The sequence below is a fragment of the Ambystoma mexicanum genome, chromosome 4p (assembly GCF_040938575.1).
Source record: "Ambystoma mexicanum isolate Mex_15411 chromosome 4p, UKY_AmexF1_1, whole genome shotgun sequence".
Taxonomy (NCBI): domain Eukaryota; kingdom Metazoa; phylum Chordata; class Amphibia; order Caudata; family Ambystomatidae; genus Ambystoma; species Ambystoma mexicanum.
Window position 1 is genome coordinate 662,549,911 of NC_090927.1, and position 19,943 is coordinate 662,569,853.

General features: G+C 48.3%; 1 protein-coding gene across 2 annotated transcripts in view; it reads right to left on the reverse strand.

Moving 5' to 3' along the window:
• The window catches only part of LMBRD1 (LMBR1 domain containing 1), a 1,758,308-nt gene that overhangs the window by 602,072 nt on the left and 1,136,293 nt on the right, over positions 1–19,943 (reverse strand). For both annotated transcript variants that reach the window (XM_069606201.1, XM_069606202.1), the window contains one exon: positions 14,158–14,310. In XM_069606201.1, the coding sequence (XP_069462302.1) occupies positions 14,158–14,310 (153 nt within the window). The remainder of the gene's footprint in view (positions 1–14,157; positions 14,311–19,943) is intronic.

Genomic DNA, 19,943 nt, shown 5'->3' on the forward strand with positions numbered 1-19,943 from the left:
GAGTCATCCTGCCTCTGGCTGCAAGACCCATTAGAACACCATATGCTAACCTACTGCCGGTCTCAAGAATAAAACATGCAAGGGGCGGTGGCGCTAGCTTCCAATTCATTGCCGCTAGACACTGGAACTCACTGCCTCACTCCATCAGAAGTGAACCCTCTCCTCTCGCCTTCCACAAGGCCATCAAAACCAGACTGTTTGTCTAAAACTTTAACACAACTGATAGGCCTCACCCCTTATCATTCCGACTCTGTATGACTGCAGCTCAAATGTAACCATGCTGCCTCCCATACGTGTTCAAACAATGTAACTAAGCAGACGTACTGTAATGAGATAACTTCTCATGCTTTTTTAACCAATAAAGGGCGACTGAAACCAACTCACTCACCTAAAGAACTGTAAACAAGACATGTTTAGCAGGCTAATGTAACCTAACCGCCCACTTATATGATGCAACTATGACATATTCATGTAACAGCGCCTCGATGCCTCTGGGCTGTGTGAGCGCTTTATAAAGGCAAATAAACAAATAAATAAGAAGGGCTAAGGACTAAGATCTAGATTGTATGCCTTTTTTGTTGCTTCGTTTTATATATAATCCTGTTTTCAAATAAGTTTCCCAAGAACCTTTATGTTATAGCCATCATGAAACAATTTCCATGCAGCCTTATGTTTTACTTTTGTTATAATTGTCATTTATATAGCACCTTTTACCTTTACTAGAGTCTCAATGTGCTTGTGGCAGGAGCGCCTTCGGGGGCCGCAGTCCACAGTATGGCAGTTGCCATAGAGGTTTAGACTGCGGGTGTGCATATGGCCAAGATTAGGGATGGAATGGACTGGCTAGGCTCCGGTAAGCAACCCTAGAGGTGAGGCATGTAGGTGGGTGATGAGGGAGGTCACGAGCGAGTGCAAGACACTTATCATGTGTCCAGCTCGACCAAATGTTGTCGTAGGTTGTAGGTCGTAGCTGTATTCTAATGTGTGTGGATAGCCGTCCACCGAAGCGTTGGGTTTATACGTACCTGGAGCACAGATTGAGCTAATCTTTAATGTCACTGTCATCGGATCTTGTGTGGGGACAGTTAGTAGATGTCTTTTAGTAGCGTTTATAGAACTTGGAAGATAGTAAGACTATCAAGGTAGCCTATGACGCTTGCAGAATCCTATATCCTATGATAGCTCCCTTGTCTTGCCTATAAGATGTACTAGGACATGGCCGAGAATTGATGGGGATATGTGAGGTAGGGAAAAATCTGCCTGCAAATCCATAGGTGGAAGAAGCAGGTTTTGGATACGCTGGTGGTTTGTTGGGTGAGAGATCGATCTGAGTCCAGCTCGCATCCAAAGTTTTTACCACATAAGGGGGTACCGGTGTTTGTCCTAGTGGTTTGGTTGGGGGAGGAGTGATGTTTTCCCGCAGACTAGGATTACGGTTTTCCCAGGATTGAGGATGAGGTGGTTGGTCGTCATCCAGTGGTCAATGTCAGAGAGGCACGAGATCCGGGCTTCCAGAGTCTTCGGAATTTGGGATTTTGAGGATGATCTGGGTATCATCTGCGTAGTTGTAGCAGGTAAGGTTGTACGAGTGGATGATTGCAGGGATGGGTTGTATGTAGAAGAACAAGTTACTTCTTACCTTGTAACGTTCTTTCGTTGGGATGTTCCTCCGACGTATTCCTTATCTTTGATAATTCATCTACAGCTTGCTGGCCTCGGAAATTTTTCTCTGTAGAGGGCGCTGCGCGTCGACGTCCGCCGAGTCCATGTCCCTCGACAGCCACCGCATCGGCGCTGACGTCACCATGCCCATAAATAGCCACGCGCGGCGTCCGTTGCTCAGTTCCGTTTTGTAGCATAAGATAAGTCATGCCTGAATTGGTTATTGACCTTGAAGGAGCGTAAGCTGCAACCACAAGGGAAGTATTACTGCAGGGATGGATGGGAGGGGCGATAAGGAATACGTCGGAGGAGCATCCCATCGAAAGAACATTACAAGGTAAGAAGTAACTTGTTCTTCGAAGGGATTGTGTCCTCCGACGTATTCCTGATCTTTGATAGACTCCCATAGCAGTGGCATGTAATTGGAGGTGGGAGTAATAATGTCATGTATCCCTTTTAGGAATGAACCGAATGTAATACGGCTTTGCCAAATCTGGTCTCTTGACTAGTGGAGGAATCCAGGTTGTAACATTTTGTGAATGTATGTGCGGACGACCATGTGGCAGCCGCACATATGTCTCGGACCGGTACCCCTCTTTGGAGGGCCAAAGAGGCTGCGATACCCCTGGTTGAATGAGCCCTAAGATTTTGGGGTGGCTCTTTCCCTGCCAGTTTCTAACATTCCAGAATGGCCAAAATAATCCACCTGGAAATGGTCTGTTTTGTTATGGGTAGTCCCAACTTGTGACCTGAGTATCCTACAAACAGCTGGTCTGCTTGCCTAATCCTAGCCAGTCTGCTGATGTAAAAGCTCAGAGCTCGCCTTGGGTCCAGCCTATGTAGCCTTTCTTCCTCTTTCCCCGGATGAAGAGGAGGATAGAACGAAGGTAAGGATATGAAATTCAGAAACCACCTTTGGGAGGAAATTAGGCTTCACCTGTAGGACAACTTTGTCCTTATGGAAAATTGTATGGGGGGGTTTACAAGAGAGCTTGTAATTCGCTCACCCTCCTAGCAGATGTTAGTGCTACCAATAAGACCGTTGTAAGAGTGAGAAATCTCAGTGAACAAGAGTGGAGTGGTTCGAATGGAGTACCCATCAGGAAATTTAAGACGAAATTTAAGTCCCATAAGGGAACTTGGAATGGTCTTAGAGGATAAACATTAGTTAATCCCTTGAGAAATTGTATTACTAGAGGTAGTTTGAAATACGATGGTTCCTCCGCAGTGCGCTTGAAGATTGAAAGCGCTGCGAGATAGCCTTTTACAGTGCCAACTTGAAGGCCTGAGTTTGTCAAGTAGAGTAGAAACGATAACACCGTTAGTGTACCACATGAAAAAGGGTCGATATTCCCTTCTCTACACCAGCTGCAAAATTTGTTCCAACGGCACCGGTATAAAGACTTTGTTGCTGGCCTTCTGGCCGAAAGCAACACCTCCATGACGTCATCAGGGAGGTCCCAATCCTTGTACCTCACCCTTTCAGAAGCCAAGCGTGAAGGTTGAGGGTTCTGATGTCTGGATGGAGAACCTGACCTCCCTTCTGTGAGAGAAGATTCTCTTGAGTGGAAGACGGATTGGAGGACAGATGGACATATCTAGAAGGTCCGGGTACCACGTGCTCCTAGCCCAGTCCGGGGCAATTAGGATCATGGTTTTCCGGAATCTTCTCAACCTCCTGATCATTTGAGGAATAACAGGGACTGGTGGAAACGCGTAAAGGAGTGGGAACACCCAGTCCACTACTAACGCGTCCCCTAGAGCTCATCTCGGGGGAAATTCCCTTGAACAGAACAGATCGCACTTCCTGTTGGTGCTGGTGGCGAACAGATCCACCTGAGGGGTTCCCCAAAGGGCGAAGATCGCTTGAAGGACTTCCTGAGCTAGCTCCCACTCGTGGGAGACTGTGCTCTGCCTGCTCAGAGCGTCCGCTGTCAACTTCTTCTCTCCGGCTAGGTGGACTGCCGATAGAGAGATTCCTTCCTGAATTGCCCAAACCCAGAGCTGCATTGCCTCTCTGCACAGTGGCAGTGACCCCTACGCCTCCTCTTTTGTTGAGGTAGTGCATGGCCACCGTGTTGTCCGTCATTATCAGGACATTTCTCCCCTGTACTGATGGCAGGAAAGCTTTCAGCGCTAGTCTGATCGCTCTCAGCTCTAATAGGTTGATGTGTAGTCTGGACTCCGATGGAGACCAACGACCGCTGATGGTCAAGTCGTTGGCATGGGCTCCCCACCCTGTGAGTGAGGCGTCTGTGACTACTGTTATCTCCGGCCATGGTTGCCAAAACAGTTCTCCTTTCAAGATGTTCTCTGGATAGGCCCACCATTGAAGGTCGTGGGCTACCTTGTCCGGAATCCGGAGGAGATCTGTCATTCTCCCTGAGAATTGCGACCACTGAGTTCTCAGTGCCCACTGAAGAGATCTCATTCTCAGGCGAGCCTCTGGCACAAGGAAGATGCAGGATGCCATGAGGCCTAGCAACCTCAAAAAGTCGAAGGCTGGGAGACTTTGGGCATTTTGAAACTTGTTGACCATCTGCAGAATATCTTGAGCCCTCACCTCTGGTGGCGAGGCTTTTCCCAGGGAAGTGTCCAGGACCGCTCCAATGAACTGGAGTCTCTGTGATGGTATCATCTGTGACTTATTTAAATTGAGGGAGAAGCCCAGTTTGTGAAGGAAGTGGCAGACATAATCTAGCTGGATCTCAGCTTTTTCCGAAGATACAGCCCTGATCAGCCAATCATCCAGGTAGGGGTAGACGTGGATCCCTTCCCTCCTTAGACTCGCAGCCACTACCGACATTAGCTTGGTGAAGACCCTCGGGGCGCAGGTCAGCCCAAATGGCAGAACTCGAAATTGACAATGAGAGTCGCCAATTGCGAACCTCGGGTATTTCCTGTGTTTGAGATGGATTGGCACATGGAAATAAGCATCCTGAAGCTCCAGAGATACCAGCCAGTCCTGGAGCTGGAGGGCCTGAAGGATCTGAGAAAGAGTTACCATCTTGAACTTGTCCTTCCTGAGGAACTTGTTCAATTCTCGTAAATCCAGGATGGGTCTCAGTCCTCCGTCCTTCTTTGGTATGAGAAAGTAGGGGGAGTACCAGCCCTTGTTCCTGTCCGCTACAGGTACCGGTTCTATGGCACCTTTCTCTAGCAGGTCTATAATTTCCTGCAAGAGGGGTGGATCTGGAACTTTTAGAGAGCTGTTCCCCGGTGGATGACTCTGAGGAATGCTAGAAAGGGTAGGCAGTAACCCTGGGCAACTGTCTCCAATGCCCAAGCATCTGACGTAATAGCCTGCCATTCCGTCAGATGGTGAGTTAACCTGCCCCCTACAGGTGTTTTGTGTGAAAGACCTCAGAGTGGTTTGGGGGCGTCTGATGCAGATGCCGAGGGTAAAGAGGCACCTGCTGCTGCTGCAGCTTTAGTACTTTTGACACGTCCACCTCGGGTGGATCTCCTTTGGCCTCTTTGAGCTGGCTGTCCTCTGCCTTTCCCGAATGCGGAATAATAGCAAAAGGACTTTCCTCTCCCAGAGGTTCCTGAGGGGCGAAAAGGAGTTTGGCGGATTGCAGCTCCTAAAGATTTTGCCGCTGCTTTAGATGTCTGCAACTTTTCCAGACTGTCATCAGCCTTTTTACCGAATAAAGAAGAGCCGTCAAAGGGCATATTCAAAAGTCTGGCCTGTACATCTGGAGCAAAGCCAGACTTTCGCAACCACGCATGCCTGCGGATTGTCATACTTGCCGCCATGGCCCTGCTGATACTGTCAGCGGAATCGATGCCAGTTTGAAGTGACTCGCACATGGCATCTTTGCCATCTTTAATGATGTTAAGGAAGGCTTCCTTTTCCTCTCCTTCCGGTATGCAGTCAGCCGCTGATGAAGCACACTCCCACAGTGTGTGACTGAACCTGGCGAGCGTGCAGGTGGCGTTGATGGACTTCAACGCCATACTACAAGCAGAAAATACTTTTTTTTGCCATAGAATCGTACCTTTTGTCATCTCTATCCTGTGGGACAGTAGGGTAAGCGGATCTGCTGCTTGATGAAGTTGCCGCTTGAACCACCAGGCTCTCTGAAGTCGGGTGTTTTGATAAGTGTTCAGGGTCAGCTGCAGCTACCCTATACTTGGCTGACAATCTTTTATTGACTGCAGGAATAACCGCAGGAGTTTCCCAATTAGATGAAATCGTCCTTTGCAAGGCTGCATGGAAGGGGACCACAGGATCCTCCTGTGGACCTTTGTCTAGTATGTCTGTCAGGTAATCCTGTTGAAAAACAGGTGAAGGCGCAGATCAACCCATAAATTCAATAATCCTTGCCATCAGGGTTCTACAGGGTGTTTCGGCATGTTCCCCTGGGTCTGGTTTGGCAAATTCCACTTCGGGGGAAGTGTCCAGCCCACTTGCCTCATGTAATGATTCCTGTAGGTCTTTCAACCTTCTTTCCTCAGAGGTAAAATCCTCTGAAACAGGTAGTGTGGTCCTATGCAACCCGAAGGTTTCCTGGTCAGAATCCTCCCCTTTTTCATAGATTGAAGATAATCCGAAGTACTCTGACCTCGGAAATGGTGTAAAAACCATTTCTAAGGCAGAAGGAGCCAAACTCATCATTATTGGGCGAGAAAACTGTTAGGCAGAAACCTGTGCAGTTCCCTATGGGACCACTGCAAAAGATTTAGGACTACAGGTGTTTGGCAGTAAACCCACTTGGTAGCAGTCTGTACCACACAGATTCACTTGGTAGCTGTGGCTGAACAGTCAGACTTCCCTCAAGAAGAGTTAAGCAGTATACAGAGTATTCACAATAGGTCAAGAGAACACAGTAGAACAGGTAAACGCTGACCAGGGCTTGGTGTAAAAGAGATATAATTATTTATTTAAAACCACATCTAGAAAAACACACAGGCACTAATAGTAAGCAATTCAAAAACACGGTCACTAAAAGATATACACTCCCTTAAAAGAATATTAGACAAGTCTTAAGTAAAGCCCCACTTATTTTCAGACAGCGGTGAGCGCTTAATGTAGATGGCACTCTAATAATTCGGTTTAAAAAGGGAGAGGAAAGCAGAGAATAAGTTGAAACAGATCCCAACACTTTTACAAGAACATGACAAGAGAGGAAGGCAAAGTACCACCGTGAATTCAGAGTCAGTAGGCCGGATCCGCTTTAAGAGGATCGAAACGAAATGTGTCCAAGGTCACACGGTTGCAGTGCACAAAAGTCTTGTAAAGGTTCAAAAAGGAGTTGGACCAAAGAAAGGGATCAGTTAGAGGGTCAAGGCGGCCAGCCCAGTCCAGAAGGTTAAGGGGTTATTATTACCTTGTAGCAATCTTTAGAAAGGGAGGCCTGGCGGACACGGTACCTTAAAGTGGTGAGAATACTCCAGCGGGGGCAGTTGTTCCTGGCAGCAGATGCAAGTCGGTGCTGCGTCCGGGGGAAGAGAGGATCTCGTCGTGGAGGAAGACAGGAGTCCGTTGCACTGCCAGGGAAGAAACCAGCCGCAGAGTTTCCCAGGTACAAGGAGCGGTCCGTTGATTCGCGGTTCAGTGGTGAGTGGCTATCCGGCTGCCGGGGTGCTTGGCACGGGCAGTTCGACCACAAACCGGTCTGGGGTGCGAAGAAAGAAGGTAAAACTGGTTGTGCCCACCAGTCAGGGGAAGAAGCCTCTCCAGCCGGGAGATCTTCTCTGTCGTCGGAAAGTGGTGAGTCGGTTCCGCAGGGCTCCACCGGTGGTGTCGTGGTGGTCGGTCGGCTCAGCTTCTCCCTCGTCGGATTCTCAGGTCCTGTGGCGACTTCTGAAGTTCCAGTCCCCAAAGCCCTCCTTTTATGCAGCATACCCCCATTCATTCAGCCTAGCTGTCAATCAAACATGCTAAGTGGTGAGCCGGCCGGCTCACCACTTGGGCCAATCACACAAGAGTGCGACTTGAGTTACCAAGGTAACTCAGTCCAGGGTGCCTAAACCCCCTCCCACACCCCCTGTGGTACCCAGACAGAGTGGCACCACTTTTGGAGGCTTCTGTGGAGAAGCCCGCCAAAAAGTGGAACAAAGGGCTCGACTTGTGTTGGAGTCACAGAAGAGAACACAAACGCCATTTTAGAATCGAGTCCTGGCAAAAAATACCAACCGGCGAATTAATATTAATTAAATAAACCGGCGGTATGTTCGAGGCTATGAGAATTAAATAATTAAAGTTGGTAGCCTCGAACAATGGGAAAATCGCATAGGAAAATATTCGCAGTCGAATATAAAAAGTAGTTTCCACTGCCACCAGCCAAAACTCGATCAGGGGGGACGGAGACGTGCCCCCTCGACTAACAGACCCCGGGGCAATCGAATTGCTCCGACCAGTACGTCCACAATATGATGGTTTGTACTGGTTTCTGTTAATAATTTGGGACTAGTAAAGCCAATGGTGACTTTACATGCCCTGGGAGACAGTAGTCAGTCCCAGGGTATGGAGTCTATGGTGGGGTGTCAATATGACACCCCTGTGTTACTGCACAGAGGGTGCTGTGTAACACACGTAGTAAAAACACGTGAGACCCTATGGAGTAAAGCACCCCATAGCCCATAAAACACATTTAACAGTCAAAGGAACACCATAAATCATGTCCAAGAGTGGGAGAAAAAGAGTCCCACTCTTGGCAGGAGAAAAAAAACAACGCCAGGAATCCAGCAAAGCTGCTGGGGGACTCACTAGGTTAGGAAATTCAGCCTAAAGAGAGAATTCTCCCCAACAAAAACGTTGATGTCGTCGACGGCGATGTGACAGGCTTCGAAGGCGCTGAGAAAGGCGTCGAGAAAACTGGAAGAGGCCTCGAAGAACTCGAAAGGATCGGGATCCTACTCTAGGATGTTGACGACGGTCTCAGCGTCATGCCGGAAGCTCTTGGTATCACCGTTGGCTGTGAAGTAGCCGTGGTTTTCTCTTTCATCGGCGTTGACGTCAGCGTGGCGTCGATTCGATCGACCGATGCGTCGAAGAACCCTTCGACAACGGCATCGATGGCGCCGATCCATGCGTCAAAGGGATCTTCGACGACGGCGTTGAAGATGGTGCCTTCTTACCCGATGGCCCGTGGCGCTCTCGGGTGGACTCTTTCACCGGGTGCAGCGAATCGCAGCGTTTCGATTTTTTGGGTTTTTCACCCGGGGTATCACCCTCAGCTGTCTTCGAGGGGGTCGAGGCTGCTTTCTCAAGACACTTAGCATTTTCTTCCTGAATTCCTCCCACTCAGCCTGAGAGCTGTGTTTTGTGGGGCAGGAGACCCTTTCTGGGGAAACAGAAGATGACGAGGAAGGGAATCTTCGATGTCTCTTCTTTGAGTGTCTAGATCTCGACGAATGGTGGGAGCTACTTCGAGACCTAGAATGGGAATGCTTTCGACGGCGAGGAAACGAATGCCTCGACTCAGCCGAAGAAACTTTCGAGGAGGTTTTGACTGACTTACCTCTCTCGAGCTTCCCCTTGCGCTCCTACAAGGCTTTCGCCGTCATGGACATGCAGTCCTCACACTCCGAACAATGGTGCTCGACTCCCAAGCACCACAAGCAGATCCTGTGTGGATCTGTTATCGACATTTTCTTACCGCAGTCTCGACATTTTTTGAAGCCGGACCGCGGAGTCGTTGGTTCCGATGAAGAAGCCATCGAGAACGAGTCGGTATTTTCGAGTAAATATAAGGGGTTTTATCTGACTGAACTGAGCAACGATATTCCGAGGCCCCACGAAGCACGGAAAAACAGAACTGAGCAACGGACGCCGCGCGTGGCTATTTATGGGAATGGTGACGTCGGCGGCGATACGGTGGCTGTCGAGGGACATCGACTCGGCGGACGTTGACGCGCAGCGCCCTCTACAGAGAAAAATTTCCGAGGCCAGCAAGCTGGAGACGAATTATCAAAGATAAGGAATACGTCGGAGGACACAATCCCTTCGAAGTTGAAAATTAGGGGTGATGGGGACACTCCTTGGGGGACAGCTTTACATACTTGTCGTGATATGGATGTGAACTGGTCGAGGTGCATGATTTGCGAATGATTAAAGAAAGGATGAGATCCACGAAAGGGCTGTACTTTTGATTCCTAGTGTTTGTAGTCTGACTAATAGGATCGAGTGATCAATGGTATCGAAGGCTGCAGAGAGGTCTAGCAGGAAGAGAACCGTGCAGCTGTCTGCATCGGCTGTTCTTTTTAGGTTGTCCCAGATAGAGACTAGGGAAGATTCTGTTCCCCTTAGTGGTCTGAAGCCTGATTGCGCTGGGCCTAGGAGGTTGTTGGCTTCGGCAAATTGGCCAAGCTGTTTGTAGGCCTCGCGGTCAATGAGTTTGGCAATGAAACGCGTATTGGAGATAGGACGGTAGTTTTGGGGGAGAAGTGGGTCAAGAGTTGGTTTTTTGAGAATGGGTTTGATGTAGGATGTTTTTAGTTCTTTCGGGAAGGATCCTGATGTGAGTGAGTGATTGAGGATTGCGCATGCGACGTTACCTGCACAGGTGGAGGATAGTAGTTAGGATAGTATTTTTTTTAACATTGAAGGTGGGCACAGGTCTTCAGGGGAGCCTGACGGGCGGCTGACTGCTACAATCGAGAAGAATTCTCGGTGTGTGATGGGAGAGAATGAGTCAAAAGAAAATTGTGATTGTCGGGGGTTTTGGGCAGAGGACTTTGGGCGAGTGGGAGGTGGGGGTAAGAGTTTTAGTTTAGCAGTGATGGCGGTGTGTCTTTCGTTGGCGGCATTGTAGAAGTGGAGCGATAGGGAGTTGCATAGAGCTTGGGAGCTTGCAGTGGACAGGCTCGAGCATGAGAGGGATTTGAATTCTGCTATGATTTTATGTAGTTCCTTACTAGGGTTGCGAGCATTTTGGATTCGGTTGCCATAGAATGATTTCTTGATTTTTCTGATTTCCGATCTGTAAATTCTGGTTGTTCTTCCTAGGGCAGTTTGTTCTGTGCTGATGGGCCGGCTCTCCAGGCCCGTTCCAGTCGGTGCTTGAGAGTTTTTAGTGGTTTGAGATTGGGGGTGAACCATCTCGGCGTTGGTCCAGATCTCTGCGGGGTACATTTTGACAGGGAGAGGGGCATGTGTAAGCCAGAGGTCGAAGGAATCTATTGCTGGGGGTCTTTCCGCGAGGGACAGTGAGTTGAAGGAGTTGCGGAGAGAGAATTCAAGATATGGGGTGATTACCACTTTGTTCCATTATGGGAAAAGTAGAGGGGTGGGCATTGGTGGTGGTCATGTGGGGCCTTGGCCGCTGACCACAGTGTTCAGTGGTATGGTGAAACACAGTGCTGAGTGATCGGTCCATGACAGAGGGTGCGGGGGCTGGGTAGATATGTTTGTGGTGCTGAATATTGTGTCGAGGGTGTAGCCTTTTGTGTGGGTGGGAGTGGAGGTGTGGTGTTTCAGGTTGAGTAGTTCTAGACCGTCTGTGAGTGACCTGGTCATAGGGTTTGATGGGGAGTCAAACCATATGTTGAAATCTCCTACGATGGTGAGGGTAGGGTGAAGGATGAGGTTGGCGACCAGTGCTTCACCAAATGTGTCTGCATAGCCGGGGGGGTCTGTAGATGAGTAGGAAGCTGTGTGAGGTGGAGGGTGCGAGTTGGAGTTTTACCAGGAGGGATTCGTAGTCTGTGGTACTGGTGGAGGTGTCCTTGGTTATTAGCTTGAATTGATCTTTGTGTAGTATTGCAAGCCCCCCTCCCCTTCGTGATCTGTTCCGGACGGTGAGAATGTACCCAATTGGGAAGGTTTCGTGCGTGAGGGGTTCGTATTCATCAGAGAACCAGATCTCAGTAATGAAAAGGATGTCTAGGTTTTCTTCCATCATGAGGTCATAGATGTGGAGTTTATTTTTGGAAACTGACCTGGAGTTGATGAGGGTGCAAGATAATTGGTGGGGAGCCTTTGTGGGTAGAGGGTGGGTAGAGTTGGAGGTGACAGCGGGGTCTGATGAAGGGACTGGCGGTGTGGGAGGAGGAATGTGGAGATGAGAGAGCAATTGGAGTGGGGGACAGGGGGCTGAGGGGAAGAGAGATAGGACTGGGTTGGGTGAGGGCGGTGAGGTTTCGCTCCTCTACTCCGGTTGCAGTGGTTGCGAACTGTGTCGGAGGATGGGTGATGATAGGGGGGGGGCAATAGGTGCCTGTAGTCTCGCCCTTTCCTTGCATTATGAGCGGTCATGGGTGTGTGGGAGACAGTGGGCGGTTCTCTGGTGATGGGGGTATTGGTTAGAGCTTCTATTGGTGCACAAAGGCTTGGGAAGTGGGAGTTAGGGGTGATACGTAGTTGATTGGTGAGAGTGCGAGTGTGATGTGTCGGGGGTTGGTTGCTTGCGCGGTTGGAGTGTGATGGGCATATTAGGTGTCTCGCTGCATATTCTGGTGTGTTCCGTGGGACTAAGTTCTCTAATCCGTCTCACCATCTTGCCGCTCATAGTTGCGCAGAGCAGGATCTACGGGTGGGGGAGAGTGAGACAGGTTGAGGGGGGTAGGTGTGGTGAGGGCGGGGGAAAGGAGGGGGTGAGGGATGCACATTGAATGTGCGCTGTGCAAGGGGGGTGGGCTGTGTGATGGCGAATGTAGGGAGCAGCTGCGGTGGGTCTCATTGGGCCAAGTGGTGCGCCAGCATGCTGCTCTGTTGTGGCCTGTGGGTGACATGGCACCTAGGTTGGCTGTGTTGCGCAGTTGAGGCCTAAGTTCAAATGCGGTTTGGGTACAAGATAGAACACAGCTAGATTTGAGTGTTCTGTAAAGTGAGAGAGATTGGACTAAGTTTCACAATGCAGCATGAGTACAAGATAAACCACAACTATACCTGGGAGTCCTGTATAGTGGGAGAGAGGCCTACCTTTCACAATGCAGTTTGAGTACAAGATAAAACACAACTAGATTTGAGAGTCCTGTACAGTGGGAATGAGGCCTAGGTTTCACAATGCAGTTTGAGCAGAAGATAATACACAGCTAGATTTGAGAGTCCTGTATAGTGGGCAACAGGGAGCCACAGGATAGTAATGACAATATTGTCCCGGTGTAGATAAGTTTGCTATGTGGCCAGGCTTCTGGGGTAGAGTAATTGCTCTACTCCCCACCCAGGCCACTACTATCTTACAAGTCACTCGCTGCTGGTTGACAGCTAGCAACTGGCTTCCCCTGCTGACACCTGCAGAGACGATATGGAGTCACCTCAGTGGGAGCCGCTCTTTGCCTTGGGGCCCTTAGCCACAGGGGCTGCCGGGCAGTGGGCTCCCCTGGGGAGGTCAGTTAAAAGGAGCAAGCAAACCAATCACGGCCTGGGAGGCGGGAGGAGAGCGAGAAGGGGAAGCAGGGACACAGGGAGCGAGAAGGCTGTATGCAGGGTCTGGGGGCCTCTAAAAACAAATATTAACAATAGCAAGGCCCAGTCTTTATTTGGTAAATCTCAGGCGCAACCCAATATTGGGAATGATGGGTCGAACTAATGAAGGTGCAAGCAGGCTATTTGCTTTGAAAGCTGGTGCGGAGAGCCAGGTAGAAGTCATCAAAGTCCAGTTAAATGGAGAAGGCCTGAGTGGGGGCTGAGCTAGGTAAGGGGCCAGAGAGTCCAATTTGAAGTTTTAATTGGCGACATAAGAGATGTAAGAGGTTGAGGCACGGACAGCACAGTAAATAAGAGTGGCCATAAAAGGTAGATGGTCAAAAGCACAGTTTGCTATGTTAAGGGACGAATCAGAAATTCTAGTTCAGAAAGTTACCTTAGATATGATTAGGTTGTTTGTGAAGTGAATTAGTGGTCTGATAGAGAGCCAAGTTAAAGTTGATGGGGGCAAGAGATGTTGGGGAGTTTGAAGGTACACATTAGAGCAGCAGGGTTTTGGTAGGGAGTGAATCAAGAAATATGAGGAGGACATGGCTCTAACAATTGAAGGGGCTGAAGGACCTGTGGATCAGCAAAATAGTGAGGGAGTGGGGTCATGAGGCTGGTGGCAATGTGTTGAAAAGAGGACATTTGAAGTTCTGGTTTTCTGAGCCGAACGTCTGGTGAAACTAAACCTTCCTTTAAGTGATCAAACCAACATTGTGTCACCCCAAAGTGTAAGCCGGCCACAAACACCCGAAACAGACTACTTGCGGGACAGGTGTTAGGAAATGGGGGTCGCAGTACCAACAGGAAGAGTGGAGGTTTGGGCACCCCAGACGACAAGGTTAGGGAGGAAAAAAATAAAGTAAACATGGTGGGTACATGGGGTTAAGAAAAGAGTCCCAGAGGATTAAGGTGAGGTATCTAGTTCCTAAAGGTTCAGAGAAAAGGACTGGTGGGAGGGTTATCAAAAGTGCACCCTGTAGAGTATGGTGCAGCTTGCACGCAGGTGTGTATGTCTGGCTTTCAACTGTAGGCAGCGAGTTGCAAAATGGCTCTGGTCCTGTCCAGTGGAATGAAGGAAAGGGGACAGGGCATTTGAGAAGAGATAACACAGTTACAATAAAGAATCTCACTTTCAGGGGTCGCAGGACATTGCAGAATGAAGTCCAACAGCTCTGCTCAAAATGTTCTAGGTGTCTTTCTCTTCTTCGAAGTGTCCGAAGTTTTTCTTCTAACTGCTGCAGAGATCGCCGTTCCCTTGATGGTAGCGGACGGCCATCCTTGCACTGAAAAAATATATTGAAACCACAAGAATGTTTAACATTTTATAAGCATATCATTTTTAAAATTAATGTTTGCATATCTGTATTAAAGTGCTAAAGGGAAGAACCAAGCACCTTAGGGGCTGTGTACATTGTTATCCTGCAAACCGAATAAAGATTTTATGGAAAAATGTTAACTTTAACAGAAGCAATCCTCCCCCGTAAGGATTTGGCACTTCCACAGGTCCATCCCTTTTTCACTAAACAGAGCAAGCTACTAAGATTCTGAGATTTTCCAACGTCAACACTGATTTTATATTCTGTAGTTCATCAAGCAGTAGTGGGATTAAGATTTCCAAGAAATGTTATAGATACCAGGGTATTGTCTGGAAAGGCAACTGTTAATACGGAGACCCTGCATAAGATATGTCCTTGATGTTTTGGTTGTTCCTCATGACATGAGGTTTGACTATAGTGAATAACGGTGTGAAGAACTACGTACTGACACTTGCCAAATTAATTCCTCAAGTAGAAAACGAGTCATTACATGGGTGCTTTGCAATTTTCCAGAGCATGTTTTTCTTTTTAACAAACTTTATTGTATAAACACAGCCTGTAACGCATCATGGTTATTGCAATACCACCAAAAAGCCTTGAACACCATTAACATCCAACGACCTGGTTCCCCCTAACCACTTTCCAACCTCCCTAATTTGCCTGAAGACTAATACCATTCAGGGATTAGCGTCAACTTCTCAGGGTTGGTTCCCGTATGGGAGTCACAGAGGTGTATCTGCCTGAACTGGTCCTACCTCTGCTTGTGCAAACAGGGTCTGCGGCAGAAAATTCCATGCTAGTATGTTTTCGTTAGCATCCAACCGGCACAGTTGTATCGCTTGCCTCTAGGCCACTGTTTCCACCAGAGCCCACTTTTTCAGGTCACTCCACCAACCTTCTATCCTAGGGCCCCTGGGGGGATTTCCATACCATAGCTATTCTACGATTTGCCAATAAGTACGCTAAATCTTTCATTTTGTGTAGATGTCTTGCAGATTTGGGGTGTGTGAACTGTCCCAACAGACAAGCAGCTGGGAAGTAACAACCTGTATGGAGCATAGAGTCCCAGAGTTTTGCCCACCTTTGCCATCAGCCTCTACTTGCGGTTTACCCGGGGTTGGAGGCTGGAAGAATGTCTAGCTCAGAGGTAGTATCCAGACCACTAGCTTCTTGGAGGTCCAATGCCAGCCTTTAGGGGTCCTCACCCTCTTCATCAAACTCCTCCGGTAAGTCCCCCTGTTCCCTGGAGTCAAAGGGTCAAACCCAAAGGGGGCGTAGCCCCTCTCCTCGTTGTAGATGTCACACATCTTTGACATGAAGGGTTTGAAGGGAAGAGGAGCATATTCCAGAGGTTCTTCAGTGCCTGTGAAGATAACAGGTCTGACCTGAACACCGTAACGGACAGTCGAGCAGAAGGGACGCTCTTCCCTCTTCTTGGCCAGGCCAGAGTCTGGGGTGTGCGGGAGTGGTCCCTAGCGGGGTAACCTGGCGGTTGCATAAGCTGCAATGGGTCCTGTCGGCGCTGGGGCCAAAGTCAACGGTGCCACTGCCGAAGGTGTCTGAACCTTGGCAAAGATGTCGAGCATGCTTAGAAAAATCTTTCCCATTCCTCCAGAGTGGAGGATTGGGTCAGAAAAGGTAAATGATCCTGCTCTAGAGAACCTCTGGAGCAGAGTCTCCTCTTCATGGAAGAGGAGGAAGAGTGTTGGTGCAAGGATCCACTAGAACAGGAGGATGTCTTGCAATGCTTCCTCTTCTTTTCCTCACGTGGAAGGGATCGCTCCTTGGACTGACACTGCGTAACCTCGAACTAGACTGCATGACATCACCCTTCGTTTTGTGAACAAAGGTAAAGTGTTTTGCAGTCCGTCCCGGAGGGCCTTCAGGTGGTTGGACTGACACGATCTACAAGCCTGGGCATTGTGTTCCTCATCCAAGCAGTATAAACAAATCTGGTGCAGGTCCGAAACCGGCATCTGCTAGCTGCAACCCATGCATTATTTGAACCCCAAGGCCTTTGCAGGGCTGGGCATGATGACGACGAATTCAAAGATTCCGACGAGTGGGTTCCTGAATTGAACAGAGTGTGCATAAAAAATAAATTTCACGGGCACGGCCTTCAATATATAAAGGCCCCAATATCATGTCTGCCGCAGGGCAAGTAGAGGCATCAGACAGAGCCGATGAGGAGCTGCTCTGTGAACCACCTGGCAGCGGAAAAGTTTTAGAAGAAATGCTGTGCTGTGGATAGAACATCCTAGATGAAGAATCTGTGGGAGGGAGGAATCCATTAGAATTAAAACCAATGACGGCGTATCTTTGAGAACACAAGATGTCATATAGGTATTTTTTTCTGTCGAGCTCACCTTTCAAGTCAGGAAACTCCCCAAAAAATGTTGACAGTACATGATGAGTATGATTAACTTGGAATAGCGAAAAAGTCATGTCGCTCTTTACACGACTGGAAAAAATCCAGACGACAAACTCATGGACTTGTGTTGAAAGCAGTTTGAATTCCTCCAACAAAAGATCTAGGCTGTTCATTATAATAAGAGAGGGTGAAATCGATGAAGCTTTTATCCAGGAGACACCACAACTTCACAACCAGGGTTAGCGATTTTATTGCACATAAATGTCCCCTTTCACCTAGAGGCATCAACGTACAATAGGGAGGGCAGCTTAAATAATCCTAAAAGGCTCCTTAGCAGGTTCAACCTTAACGGTATCAGACTATACCCACAACAGGATATTTTTTTACGGTATCTCCTCTCCATTTCATCCACCATATCAGGATCAAAGATAATAATAGTACGTGGGAATGCTAACACCTTATCTTCAGGGCTTCTCAATCACTGCAACGAGATATTGGACAGCAATACTGCCCTGGGTGAACTCATTAGCTGAACCTGGCCTTCACAATGTTTGGAGGTTCCAACAACTAGCTACACCTTTTTCCTCACATGCACATAGGGTGTACACAATGATAAATCACCTTCTAGCTAGCTCCACACTATTATTTCATATTGAAGAAGCAGCAGTTATATCATAGGTGTTTTCAGACCACAATTCAGTAGGCTGCACCCTGAAAAGGTTTTGATAAGGTCAGTGGTTCATGGACTATTCCCAAATACATATTTAATGATCAACAAACGTACAGGAAATATCCAACCATATATAAACTGGAATGCTTTCAAGGCTTCTCTATTGGGCATAGTACTGGTGCAGCAGCAAACCTAGGGTCAATTTGCAAATAGACTGTTGAAACCTTACAAAACTGAAGCCCTGTGAGAACAGGTTTATTTTTAAACAGTTTTATTAATTTTATTTCAACAAACAATACAAACCAAACCAACAGTGCAAATAATAATCAAATATCCATTCCTGCGTCAAAGTCCACAGTTTCACCCCCCACCCCCACCGAGCCTACTTCCCCACATTTTCCGTTACTACATCCTGCAGTAGGGATTCCTCCCCAACGTTATTTGTTGAATCTTGGTCGCTTGACTATTCATGCGTGGGCTCAAATATTTCAGCTATCAGTTGCCTCCAACCTAGTAAGGTTGCTGCCTCTTCCTCCTCCCCACCTTTACACGCTTCCTGCCACACCGTAGTTTCTGCCTCTGCCCATTTTTGTAGATCGTTCCACCACGTCTCCAGTCTTGGTCTATAACATGCCTTCCATCCCATAGCAATTCTTCTCTTTGCTCGAACATACGCTAGATCTTTCAGTTTGCTCACATGCTTAAGTTTACGTGGTCTGGGAAACCCTCCTATCAGGCAAGCCCATGCTGTATCCACACCAATGTTGATCCCTTTTTCATCCATCTTCTGTGCTATTTCTCCCCAGAATCTTTCTATTATTGGACATGACCAAAACATGGGCACCATTCCCGCATTTTCTTCATTACATTTGGGGCATGAGTGACGTCCTGCGTTTTTGAATTTTGCTATTCTTTGGGGTGTCATATACGCCCTGTGAGTTATATATAATTGTATCTGTTGTAACTGCCGTTTCTCGACACTTTTTTATGATATCCTTGAGCTCGCTCCCACATCCCATTACTCATCGGGGCCCCTACTTCTTCCTCCCAGTCCAGTTTAAGTTGCACCACCACCTTCCCCATTTTGGTCATTATCATCTCATATAATCTGGATACTTCATGTCCTCCCTCTGCTACGTCATATATCGTGTCTATGGTGGCGTCCGGTTCCTCTGCTAGTACCACTTCAGACCATGTCTCTTTGATTCGCTGCACCACCCCATGATATGCGATATACTGTCCCGCATGCAACCCCGTTTCCTCCACCAGCCCCTCAAAATCCTGTATATTCCCCTCCTGCCACACATCCCCCATTGTTGCTATCCCAACCAGTTCCCAGTGCTTTCTAATCATTAGTCTTAGTTGCTTTTCTTTTCCTGCCACAGCGACCAGTGGAATCTGCAAGGAGCATGGGGACAGATTTTCCATTAACTGACAGGCTCTCCGCCATATCTGCATCATCATCCTCGGGCGTCCTTCCATCTCCGACTTGGGCAACCATGTCATCTCTTTTAAGAAGAATGGGGCACAGTCCTTTAGGAACAATATAGATTCTAAAGTCGGCTCCTCAGAGAGCCATTTAGCTACATATTGTAGTTGGCTTGCTATATAGTAAGTGTAAAGACTGGTAGGGGGTGTCTGTACTTCCGCCCTCTATATGGTAGAGGAGAGGCACAGAAGACCCCAGCCAAGATTCTCTATAAGGTAGCAATGGACGAGCAATCAAGGCCTAGCTTCTCAGGAGGTGATGCAGGCTGGTTCTTAAGTACAGTGTAGTCCCCGAACCCCCACAAAGGAATGCCCACAAACTGTATTACTGAAAACACAGTCTTTATATAATCAATATTCAAAGGTATGTACACAATCACAATAACGCACTTTGTACTGGGAAGTCAATAATGATAAATATATACACGTCTAGAGTGGTACCACTAATGTTATCAAATCTCATTAAAGTGCATCAACTGTACGGTTAAAATGTCACACAGATCAATAACGAGTAGACCAGCAATAGAGATAGGAAGGAACGTAAGCTGGTTGAAACAATAGGCAGAATGCTGGCCCCGTTACCTAGGCAAAGTTCTGTGTGGAGATCCCCCCACCTGGGCAACCTGTAGATAAAGATATATAGCACAAGCCCAGTCCAAATGTTCAATATTCTTACTTCTTCCCTTTAAGGTTTTACCCCACCCCCCCAATGTACCTGGTGGAGTAGAGTTCTCCGACGATGCGCCAACCGATCCTTCTTGAGTGCCTCCCTTTCAGGCGGGAGCCACGGATCGTCAAGAGGTGTCGGGGAACTGGGCATTCGGCGTCAGGGAATCGACGGCCCTTCTTGAGTGCCCTCCCTTTAAGGCAGGAGTCACGGGTCGTCGAACGTCCGACGGTGAACAGGGTGAACTATGGCAGGGAAGTGGCCGCTTCGTTCCTAGCAGTGCTCGTCGACGACAGACAATAGTTCTGGACCGCAAAGAGATGATGAAGAACTGTGGCCCAGCAAGGGCGTCGAGTCGTCGGCATCTCTGCGGTCTGTAGGTGGCGGGAAACCCACCGGTGGAT